Consider the following 12,365-nt stretch of genomic DNA (forward strand, 5'->3'; position numbering starts at 1 on the left):
CTCTTTGACATATATTCCAAGAGACAGAGTTCCTGAGTCTGGAGAGCATGCAATTCTCTCATTTGCCCACACCCTGCAAAGTGCCCTCCAGAATGGCTGTGCCATCAATAACCCCTTCCCACAACCACACATAAGGTCCCCGTTTCCCCACATCTCTGTCAACACTTGGCATCATCCAGCTTTCCCATGAAAAATTATATCTCGTTGTTGAATGCTTTGCATTTTTCTAGTAACCACTACATTTGAGCATCTTTCCATGTGCTCTTTAGCCCTTTGGGGTGCCTCTTCTGCAAGTTGCCCTTGGGATTCTTTACCAGGTTTCCATGGGGACTGCTGCCTCTTTCTGACCGATTTGCAAGAGCTCCTTGTGTATTCTAGATATTAGTCCTGTCACTTTTTGAAAACAGCTTTATTGAGACATACCTTACAATTCACCCATTTAAAGTGTATAATTCAATGTATTTTAGTATATTCACAGGTACATGCAGCCATCACCCTCAATTTTAGAACTTTTTAATCACCTCAAAAAGAAACCCCATAAGCATTAGCTCTCACCCCATCCCTCCATCTCACCCCAGCCCTAAGCAACCACTAATGTGCTTCTCATCTGCTTGAGAGATTTACCTACCCCACACGTTTCATATAAATGGAATAATGTGGTCTTTTGTGACTGGCTTCTTTCATTTGCCGTAGTGGTTTTAAGGTTCATCCACATTGTGTCATGTAACAGTGATTCCTTCCTTTTTATGACTGAATGATGTTCCATTGAGTGGATAGACCACATTTTGTTGACTCATTTATCAATGCAGAGACATATGAGTCGTCTCCACTGTTTGGCTATTGTGAATAACACTGCAGTAAACACTCTGGTAGAGGTTTCCCCATGGACATAGGCTTTCCTTTCTCTTGAGTATATACCCAGGAGTGGGATTGCTGGGTTATATGATAACAACGTTAAGTCATTTGAGGAACAGCCAGACGGTTTTCCAAAGTGGCTGCGTCATCTCACCATGAACTGCCTGTGAGGCTTCCAGTTTCTCTGCCTCCTGGCTCCACCTGTTATTACCTTGCTTTTGAATTCTAGCCATCCTAGTGGATATAAAGTGGTATCTCCTGGTGGTTTTGATTTGCATCCCCTGATGACTAATGACATTGAACAGCTTTCCATGTGCATATTGGCCATTTGTGTATCTTCGTGGGGGGAATATCTATTCAGATCTTTGGCTCATTTTTAATTGGATTATTTGCCTCTTATTATAGAATTGGAAGAGTTCTTTTTACATTCTAGATATAATTTTCTTATCAGATATATAATCTGTGAATATTTTCTCCCATTCTATGCTTTGTCTTTTCATTTTCCTGTGGGTGTCCTTTGAAGCATAAAAGTCTTTTAATACTGATGATGTCAATTTATCTATTTTTTTTCTTTGGTTATTTGTGCTTTGAGGTCACATCCAAGAATTAGATGTAAAGTCAAGCAGATCTACTCCTGTGTTTTCTTTTTAAGAGTTTTACAGTTTTAGCTCTTACATGTACGTCTTTGGTCCCTTTCGAGTCCGTTTCCGTGTGTGAAAGGGTCTAACTCCATCATGTGCATGTGGCCCCTTTCCCTTTAAATCTTTGCAAGTCTCTTTTCTCGATCCGTCCTCACTCCATTAACTTCGTTGCAGTGTCCTTTGTGGAATGGAAACAGATTGTAGTCCTCAAAATCAGGTTGTTCCTGAAACTCTCTTCTAATCCAAATCCCCCCAATTCTCTGCGGAGTTGGTGAGCCCGTAACTGAGAATACATAACTCACAGTCCTCTTGAACACTGAGGGTGAAAGACGTTAGCTTTCATTGTCTTTGTATCAATCATCATTTTAACATGGAAGGCAAATCCCCTTCCTCAGAAACACCAAAGACCTTCTGGAATTGCAAGCAAGCTTCAAGTTGACTAAGTGTGTTCACCTTCCTTCATCTAGCTGCCAGTGCACACTGAAATGACTTGCATTGCGGGCAGCAGGAAGGATGATGATGAGAAATACAAAACCCCTATAACCACAAAGCGGTGTGCAATCCCTGAGCAACCAAACCTTGGTAATGGGGGATGATGACCCCTTGGCGCTCCTGAGCCATGCACTTTTCCTGACTCTATTCTTTCCTTTCCGACCAGGAGTTACCCCGGTCACCACGTTCGCCCTTCTCAACCTGACTAAGTGGGCGTTAGCACTGTCCGCCCACTGCATGGTCACTACCTGCCCCAGTGTCCTCTCCCCTCTCCGCTCTGTGCCATAGCCTTAGCTACCCTGGCCAGCTTTCTCCCAGCCAAGTCCTTCCTCCTTTCTGAATCTGGTCAGGGTCTCAAAGATCATTAAAAAGCTGCCAAAGTTTGCAACTCGTCTTGAGTGGCTGCTCCTCCCAAACGGTTCTGCCTCTGGTGTCTTGTTCTAGGAGTGGTTGAATTCTCTGTTTTGCTGTGGGTGCCAGCCTCTATCAGCCCCTGCCCTGGTCCATCTGTCAGCTTCAGGTAAGACTACCGGCTAGGAAATGGCCCCTTATCCTTATCTCTGCCTCTAAAATATGCCACCTAAATTAACAGATCGTGGCATTGCATGGCTCGTCACAGAGAAGCCAAGGCAAATTCTTGTGGAAGGCGGCACTTGTCTGGAAACAGACTCAGGGCAAGTGTGCTGCACAGCCAGCTTCCTCAAACCCACTCTCGCCACTGTAGCTGCCCACAGAGGCACCTCCCAAGCCATAGGCCCCTCCTAGGCCAGCTCAGGCCTCACCTTGTCCCTCCCTGCAGGGCGGGGTCTGATTGACTTCAAGAAGGAGTCAGAGATCAGCTTAAGGGCAAAGGCTGGAAGCAGAGCGAACTGGGAGCAGAGCACACAGGTGCGTTCTGATGGGTATTCGGGAGAGTCAAGAAGGGGCTGACCTGGAGGACAGAAAAGCAGTGGAAGGAGGGCACAGAGTGAGGGGCAGAAGAAACAGGACACAGAGGGAGGAGGGCCAGGAAGTGAGGGCGGGAGCCCAGCACATCACAGAAGGTGCCCGGGTGCTTGGTGGCAGGCAACAGCTGGCCAGGGTGGAGTGGGGAAAGCTCAGAGAGGAGGGTGAGCAGGGAGAGGGCTTGCTTCCTGTTCCTCCCTGGAGGTCTCACCAGCCACCACCCCCACTGCCACTGCACATGGGGACAGAGGTTTGTCCTGGGGAAAGCAAAGGTCTCTTCCACATCTTTCTCCTTCCTGGAAAAGCAAAAAGAAACATGGGTATAAGAGGTTGTAAAAAAGGAGACCCAGCCGTGAAAGGACATGGAGGTACCCTAAATGCACACTGCCAAGCAAAAGAAGCCAACCTGAAAAGGCTGCAGACTGTAAGATTCCAAATACAGGACGTTCTGGAAAAGGCAAAACTATGGAGACAATAAAAAGAGCAGTGATTGCTAGGGTTTCGGAGGAAGAGGTGGAGCACAGAAGATTTTGGGGGAGGTGGAACTACTCTGTGTGATATTCTAATGGTGGATCCATGTCATTGTCCGTTTGTCCAACCCATAGAATATGCAGCAGCAAGAGTGAGCCCTGATGTAAACTGTGGGCTCTGGGTGAGAGTGATGTGCAGGTTCATCAGCTGTAACAAATGTATGGCTCTGGTGTGGATATTGATAGTGGGGAGGCTGCGTGTGTAGGGGCTGTGAGTATACAGAAACTCTCAGTACCTTTCGCTCAATTTTGCTATGAACCTAAAATTCCTCTTTAAAAGACTCCTATTTAAAAGACTTTAATAGACTTTATAAAGTTTGTTAAAAGACTTTTAATAGACTTTTTAAAGACTTTTAACAGACTTTATAAAGTCTATTAAGAAATCTATTAAAGTCTATTTTTAAAAGTCTATTAAAAAAAAAAGTCTACTATAATCCCGGCATTTTGGGAGGCCAACGCGGGAGGATCACTTGAGCCCAGGAGTTCAAGACCAGCCTGGGCAACATAGTGAGATCCTGACTATATATATATATATATATTTAAGTCTAATAAGAAGTCTATTTGGGGCCAGGCCTGGTGGCTCATGCCTGTAATCCCAGCACTTTGGGAGGCTGAGGCAGGTGGACCACTTGAGGTCAGGAATTCAAGACCAGCCTGACCAACACGGTGAAACACCATCTCTACTAAAAACAAAAAATTAGCCGGGCATGGTGGTGCACACCTGTAATCCCAACTATTCCGGAGGCTGAGGCAGGAGAATTGCTTGAACCTGGGAGGCAGAGGTAGCAGTGAGCCAAGATCGCATCACTGCACTCCAGCCTGGGCTACAGAGCAAGACTGTCTCAGGAAAAAGAAAAAATAGTCTATTTAAAGAAGAAAAAAAAGAGGCCTGGCCAATATTTAATAGGAGAACACAAGAACTCACCTCATATCCTTCCTGCTGGCTCTGGGTTCCGCCTGCAGCCCCTGCCTCACCTGCTCCCTCCAGGTGAGCAGGGCCTCCGAGAGCCCAAGATCATGTGGGTTCCAGGGTCTTCTGCCAGCACCAGAGGGCAAGACAAGGCAACTAGAGGGACATCCCCATGAGAGGCCATGACCATGGAGCAAAACGAGGGCAAGGGGAGAGCCCTCGGGGAGAGGGGCATGGGAAAGGGAGAGAAGGACATCTCAGATCAGCCTTTACCGTGGCCTCCAGGGCTAGAGAGCCCTCGGGTGATGGAACAGGCCCAGCCAACACCTTTCATTTGTCTATGAATCAAGAACTGCCCATCGTGTACAAATTAAATACAAAGTGCTAAGGGGACTAGTGGAGAAGTATGTTAGTTGGGGCCAAAAACGGCACTCCTCGGCAGTGCGGGGTTTCAGCTGACCTCAAAAGGTGGCAAAGGATGTGACACTGGCCCAGAGTCGGGTGGGAAGGGACAATGTGCAGCTGAGCTTCTCTGGAGGAAAAAAGCCACGGGAAAACAGGGCCTCTAGTTAACACATGGGTTGTGTTCCCAATGCTTGTGCTTCGGAAATGTGATGTGTAAATGCATTTTCCAAAAACAAAAGCAAGAAATGAAAAGCGCTCATGATGGTCAGGTTTCCTCAGTGGGTCACTCCACGATACACCCAAAGTGGAGCTGCTGCACCTCAGTTACACCTCACACCCTGTGCCGCCGACTTTCCAGGTGAAATCCTCGGGGCCTCCCTTGCAGGCGGCCTGGGCCCCCTGGGAAGAGGCTGGGCCAGGCAGAGGTCTGAGACAGGAGTGGATTAACCCTCTCTGCTACCTGTCTGTCTGCACAGGAGAACGAGTTTTCTCCAGGTTTACCCCCAGGGCTTCTGATTTAGGGAGCAAAAGGCAACTACCTATGAAAACAAGGATCTCTCAGAGTCCAACCCACTCATGCATCCACCTTATAAATCAAGTGTCTGTGCCTCAGGCACTGCTTGCAGGAAGTGAAAAGCACAGCTGAGACAGGGAGGAATCCTGAAGCGGGGCTCCCAGCTCAACCCAGAGCCTTGAGGAAGGGGGTGCAAGGTGGCAAAGGCAGTGCTTCTGTAGGGAAATTTCACGGTGACGGCAGCCTTCCAGGGAGGCCCACATCACCTAGGAGGACAAGTTAGGGTCCGGAGAAACTAAGGCTGGGAGACAGCTCCAGCCAGCATCTGTAGCAACAGCGCAACAGGCAAGAGCAACAGTCTCCCAGAGACTCCGCACACAGCACATGGGAAGACAGAGCTGTGGCCACCACATCTCCCAGCCCTGCAGGAGGCTCACAGCTACAAGCACAGGATTTTACAGCTGCTTGGGGAGTGGGGTTATGAGGTGAAGACCCTGACCCACCCTCCCTGAGAAAGGAAAAGGCATCTTCCTAAGATGAAACCCTCCCTGAGGTCCCCTCCTAGTAGCCTTGGGTGGACAAGAGAGGTGAATGGGGCACAAAGAAGGCTGGGCAGGACTGGGCACCTCTACCTCACCCCCAAAGCCATCAGTCTGCAGCCTAGTCACACCTGAATCACTCTACATTGCGTAAAACTTTAAATGTGCTGGTGTCGATAGCCTATATTTAACAAGAAGAGCAGCTAACATTTCTCATGCATTTCCCATATGGCAGACATTGTTACAAACACTTTATATTTACTGTTTAATTGATTTCTCTCCACAACCCTAGGAGCTAAGCACTGTTGTCGTTATTTTCATTTTATAACTAAGAACGTGAATGCCCAGAGAGTTTAAGCAGCGTGCCCAAGGCCACACAGCAAGTCCTAGTGGCATGAGTCACTGGGACTTGACTCAGACAGCCTGACTCTAGAGCCTACCTTTGAATTTCTACACTAAATTTCAAAATCTGTCTACCTAAAAGGTATTTCGTTGTGTCAGAAATGTAGTTTTGCTGTTAATACAGGTGTCTTCTTCTCCAGGACACAAGAAGCACCTGGGGGCGTGTGCAGGGGCCCAGCCTGGCCTCTGTGACTCAGGGCACCCCTGGCTGAGATAATACACAAAAACAAGAGCATTCCCCTGAGTAAGGAAGGCTGCAGGACTGGAGGACATTTACAGAGGAGTGAGGAGAGGGCAGAAATAAATGGATGGATGCACAGGCAGCAGCCCGACGGCGCTGGGGACTATGCATGGGGCCCCAGCTGCCCCAGGACAGCCTCCAGCTTGGGGCAGGGCAAGGGGAGGAAGCTCAGTCCATGGGAAAATTCCATGGCCCTAACCTGAGGGAAGCCCATCTCTGCCCATAAGACAACTAAGTTCATCTCCTCTACTGCATTCCAGAGCCATGGAGCGAGAGATGCCGGCCCTGGGCTGGGCCGTGGCTGCCATCCTGATGCTGCAGATGGCCATGGCGGAGCCCTCCCCGGGGACTCTGCCCAGGAAGGCAGGGGTGTTTTCAGACCTAAGCAACCAAGAGCTGAAGGCAGTGCACAGCTTCCTCTGGTCCAAGAAGGAGCTGAGGCTGCAGCCCTCCAGTACCACCACCATGGCCAAGAACACTGTGTTTCTCATCGAGATGCTGCTGCCCAAGAAGTACCATGTGCTGAGGTTTCTGGATAAAGGTGAAAGGCATCCTGTGCGGGAAGCCCGTGCCGTCATCTTCTTTGGTGACCAGGAGCATCCCAATGTCACCGAGTTTGCTGTGGGGCCCCTGCCAGGGCCCTGCTACATGCGAGCACTGTCCCCCAGGCCTGGGTACCAGTCCTCCTGGGCATCGAGGCCCATCTCCACAGCAGAGTACGCCCTCCTCTACCACACCCTGCAGGAAGCCACCAAGCCCCTGCATCAGTTCTTCCTCAATACCACAGGCTTCTCATTCCAAGACTGCCATGACAGATGCCTGGCCTTCACCGATGTGGCCCCCCGGGGTGTGGCTTCTGGCCAGCGCCGCAGTTGGCTTATCATACAGCGCTATGTAGAAGGCTACTTTCTGCACCCCACTGGGCTGGAGCTCCTCGTGGATCATGGGAGCACAGATGCTCGGCACTGGGCTGTGGAGCAGGTGTGGTACAACGGGAAGTTCTATGGGAGCCCAGAGGAACTGGCTCGGAAGTATGCAGATGGAGAGGTGGACGTGGTGGTCCTGGAGGACCCACTGCCTGGGGGCAAGGGGCATGACAGCACGGAGGAGCCGCCCCTCTTCTCCTCCCACAAGCCCCGCGGGGGCTTCCCCAGCCCCATCCATGTGAGCGGCCCCCGCTTGGTCCAGCCCCATGGCCCTCGCTTCAGGCTGGAGGGCAACGCTGTGCTCTACGGGGGCTGGAGCTTTGCCTTCCGGCTGCGCTCCTCCTCCGGGCTGCAGGTCCTGAACGTGCACTTCGGCGGAGAGCGCATTGCCTATGAGGTCAGCGTGCAAGAGGCAGTGGCGCTGTATGGAGGACACACACCTGCAGGCATGCAGACCAAGTACCTCGATGTCGGCTGGGGCCTGGGCAGCGTCACTCACGAGTTAGCCCCCGGCATCGACTGCCCGGAGACCGCCACCTTCCTGGACACTTTCCACTACTATGATGCCGATGACCCGGTCCATTATCCCCGAGCCCTCTGCCTCTTTGAAATGCCCACAGGGGTGCCCCTTCGGCGGCACTTTAATTCCAACTTTAAAGGTGGCTTCAACTTCTATGCAGGGCTGAAGGGCCAGGTGCTGGTGCTGCGGACAACTTCAACTGTCTACAATTATGATTACATTTGGGACTTTATCTTCTACCCCAACGGGGTGATGGAGGCCAAGATGCATGCCACTGGCTACGTCCACGCCACCTTCTACACCCCCGAGGGGCTGCGCCACGGCACTCGCCTGCACACCCACCTGATTGGCAACATACACACTCACTTGGTGCACTACCGTGTAGACCTGGATGTGGCAGGTAGGACTCAAAGCGAGACTCTCCCGTTCAAACATCTGCATCCAGCCAATAACTTAAACTCCCAGGAGACGGCACTATAACTCCCTGGTGGTGGAAAGTTAGGAGCATTTGCCAAGCCTGCTTCTGTAAAACCTAAAGCTAGAAATTTGTGTGTCCCTGAAAAATGGTGAAAGCGAACAGTGCCGAGGGTTGCCCTGGATGCAACAGTGTGGACCCTGTCCTGACCCTGGGGCTGTGCATGGGGCAAGGGAGGGGACGGTGCCTATGAGGGTAAGAAATGTCACTGTCTAGCACTTTGAGATGGAGTGTAGTATTGTCTGGGAATATTCAGGGTGTCTCCTGGATGATATCACCATAAAAGAATGGCATGGGTAGAATAACTAATGCTGCCAGACCCAACAAGGCCACCACACGGGCGGCTCCTACCCCTCAGCCCCAGTCACCTCTCTGGACAGAGCCTCTCATGCCTGGAGAAAAATGGGTGCCCCTTCTCTAGGATTGCAGCCACAGCAGATGGGCATGAGCACAGCTCTTGAGAGGAACTTCCCAGAGTGGTAATGGAATCACCACAGCCGCCCAGGGCATCCCCCAACATCCCGGTTATTCAAGACAGTTGGCTGTTGGATGTGGTGGAGGATGGAGATCCTGGGGTAGAATGAGGAGGTTTCAGTTCTGGCAGCTTGATTCTCGTTCTCCTTCTCCCTGCATACCTCCAGGCACCAAGAACAGCTTCCAGACACTGCAGATGAAGCTAAAAAACATCACCAACCCCTGGAGCCCGAGACACCGCGTGGTCCAGCCAACTCTGGAGCAGACGCAGTACTCCTGGGAGCGCCAGGCGGCCTTCCGCTTCAAAAGGAAGCTGCCCAAGTACCTGCTCTTTACCAGCCCCCAGGAGAACCCCTGGGGCCACAAGCGCAGCTACCGCCTGCAGATCCACTCCATGGCCGACCAGGTGCTGCCCCCAGGCTGGCAGGAGGAGCAGGCCATCACCTGGGCAAGGTGAGGAAGGGGCCTGGGGGAGGGTCAGGGGCTCCCCTCAGTGTGTGTGTCTGTGTCTGTCTGTGTTTGTGTCTATGCGGTTCCTAGTCTATGTGGTTTTGTATCTGGGCACACATGCGTGTTGTGTACGTATGTGTATATCTGTGTGTACAATTGACCCTGAACAATATGGGGGGTAGGGGTGCCAACCCCCCAACGCAGTAAAGAAGCCAAGTGTAACTATGACTCCCCCACAACGTAACTACGAATAGCCTACTGTTAACCAGAAGCCTTACCACTAACAAAAACATTCCGTGAACACATATTTTGTAGGTTCTATGTGTCAGATACTGTGTTCTTACAATAAAGTAAGCTAGAGAAAAGAAAATGTTATTAATAAAATCCTGGCCGGGCGCAGTAGCTCACGCCTGTAATCCCAGCACTTTGGGAGGCCAAGGTGGGCAGATCACCTGAGGTCAGGAGTTCGAGACCAGCCTGGCCAACACAGCGAAACCCTGTCTCTACTAAAGATACAAAAGTTAGCCGGGTGTGGTGGTGGGCACCTGTAATCCCAGCTACTCAGGAGGCTGAGGCAGGAGAATCACTTGAACCCGGGAGGCGGAGGTTGCAGTGAGCCAAGATCGCATCACTGCATTCCAGCCTGGGTGACAGAGCAAAACTCCATCAAAAAAAAAAAGAAAAAGGAAGGAAGGAAAGAGAGAGAAAGGGGACCCATGCAGCTCACACCTGTGTTGTGCAAGGGTTGCCTGCTCTTCTGGGCCTGTGTCTCTGTGCATTTGGGGAGGGGGCGGGGAGAACTCCTGTGGGTCACCTGAACCCGGTTAACAGCAGCCCGTCCTGCTGACTCCCAGGACAGATGATCTCTCATCTTGGGGAAGGCAATCATCTTCCTCTATTCTGACCCTGAAGCTGTTCCCTGGGCGAGACTGAGGGGGGCCAGCCCAGGGCCCTGAGCCAAGCTGCTTCACCTCTGCCTGGCAGGTACCCCCTGGCAGTGACCAAGTACCGGGAGTCGGAGCTGTGCAGCAGCAGCATCTACCACCAGAACGACCCCTGGGACCCGCCCGTGGTCTTCGAGAAGTTTCTTCACAACAACGAGAACATTGAAAATGAGGTACTGCCCTGTCCCCAGCCCTGCCCAGTGCTGGCCCTGCCTCCTTCCAGCTCAGCCCAGGACCATCCTCATCACCATCAGGGAGTCCCAACCACCCTTTGCCCAGATCTGTCCCCAGTCGCAGGAGCTGTGCCTTGCTGTGTGGACGGCAAGTTCAGAGGTCACAACAGAGCTGCTCATCTCTTTAAAAAGGGGCTGGAGAGGAATTCAGCAAGTTTCCAGGCAGAACTGAAAATGACCAAAGGCTAGAGTGGCCTCCAGTGGTCAGTACTCAGCCCTGCCCACTGAAGCCCACCCTGTCTCCTGCAGGACTTGGTGGCCTGGGTGACGGTGGGCTTCCTGCACATCCCCCACTCAGAGGACATTCCCAACACAGCCACACCTGGGAACTCCGTGGGCTTCCTGCTCCGGCCATTCAACTTCTTCTCAGAGGACCCCTCCCTGGCATCCAGAGACACTGTGATCGTGTGGCCTCGGGACAATGGCCCCAACTACGTCCAGCGCTGGATCCCTGAGGACAGGGACTGCTCGATGCCTCCCCCTTTTAGCTACAATGGGACCTACAGACCTGTGTGACCAGCCCCCAGTTCCTCCCCCAGTTCCTCCCAGGAAGCCCAGGAGCCTCACTGGGGCAGACAATAAACCCTCAGAGCCTCGCTCTGTGTGCTGCTTCTTGCGGGGAGGCACAGGGCCATGTGTGTAGGAAACACACGAACAGACGTGCACACACACACGGGAGTGCACACACTCGCACAGACGTGCACACACTCGCACAGACGTGCACACAGACGTGCACGCACTCACACGGACATGCACACACATGGCATGTACTTTATTCACACTGGTCTACTGCAGTCCAGAAAAGCCACCATTACTAACAAAAAGGAAGCTCGCTGAAATCCTGCACCTATCAGATTGGTTTTCAAAATCTGAGACTGGCCAGGCACGGTGGCTCACGCTGGTAATCCCAGCACTTTGGGAGGCTGAGGCAGGAGGATGGGAGGATCACTTGAGTCCAAGAGTTCAAGACCAGCCTGAGCAACATGCTAAACCCCATCTCTCCTAAAAAATACAAAAAATTAGCCAGGCAGGGCAGCATATGCCTGTAGTCCCGGGGCAGAGGGGGTTAGATGGGAAGCTCTCTTGAGCTGAGAAGCCGGAATCAGGCCACTGCACTCCAGCCTGGGCAACACAGACACAGTGAGACCCTGTCTCAAAAAAGAAAAAAAAAGTCTGAGACTGACAACTTTCTCTTGGGGAGGCTGCAAGGGAATTTCCCAGTGTCAGTGACAGGCTTGCAAAATGGCACAACCATAGAGAAGATGCTACAGGGAGATCTAGCAGGATCACCATGCCTTTATCCATTGGCACACTGGCCCAACTTCAGGGGGTTTATCCCCAAGATCCACCTATAAACACAGGAACGACATATGTACAAAGTAATTCATGGCAGCATTGTTTGTAACAGCAAAAGTCTGGAAACAACCAACTTCTCATCTGTAGAAAACCCCAGTTGAATGAACTGTGGCACAACCTCACAGTGCAATTCTAGCTGATTGTAAAAGAAACACACGAATGAGGATACTCTGTGTGCTGATAGGGCAAAACTTCAGGCCATAGCAAGTAAGAAAAGAGAAGAGGCATAGAATAATACAGACGGCATGCTAACTTTGCGTGAGAAAGGACAGGAGTTTCCCTAGACTGGTCTCCATGTAGATGACAGGGAAGCATGGTGGATGAGAACAGGGATAGGAGCAGGCTTTCTTCATGGAAACCTTTCTATTGAGTTGTTAAGGGTTTTGTTGTTGTTTTGTTTGCTTGCTTTTGGGGACAGAAGGGGAATGATGGAGAGGGCCGGGCCACGGGCTGGCCAGGTAGGGAGATAGACGCTGGGGAGAAAGCAGAGTGGCCTGGCCAGACGCTATGGGG

At 51.5% G+C, this 12,365-nt stretch overlaps 1 protein-coding gene across 2 annotated transcripts; it reads left to right on the forward strand.

Moving 5' to 3' along the window:
* The first annotated feature begins 2,432 nt into the window (after positions 1–2,432).
* Positions 2,433–12,077, forward strand: AOC1 (amine oxidase copper containing 1). 2 transcript variants are annotated; one of them, XM_003815059.6, is made up of 6 exons: positions 2,433–2,508; positions 2,788–2,876; positions 6,735–8,320; positions 9,037–9,322; positions 10,304–10,436; positions 10,746–12,077. In XM_003815059.6, the coding sequence occupies exons 3-6, from the start codon at positions 6,739–6,741 to the stop codon at positions 11,010–11,012; spliced, it is 2,268 nt and encodes a 755-aa protein (XP_003815107.2). In that variant the 5' UTR covers positions 2,433–2,508; positions 2,788–2,876; positions 6,735–6,738; the 3' UTR covers positions 11,013–12,077. The 2 variants fall into 2 exon arrangements, with proteins under 2 accessions (XP_003815107.2, XP_063462486.1); XM_063606416.1 differs by lacking the exons at positions 2,433–2,508; positions 2,788–2,876 and adding an exon at position 10,063 and having other exon boundaries at positions 6,751–8,320; positions 10,248–10,436.
* The last annotated feature ends 288 nt before the right edge of the window (positions 12,078–12,365 follow it).

This window comes from Pan paniscus, chromosome 6 (assembly GCF_029289425.2).
Source record: "Pan paniscus chromosome 6, NHGRI_mPanPan1-v2.0_pri, whole genome shotgun sequence".
In the NCBI taxonomy this organism is placed as follows: Eukaryota; Metazoa; Chordata; class Mammalia; order Primates; family Hominidae; genus Pan; species Pan paniscus.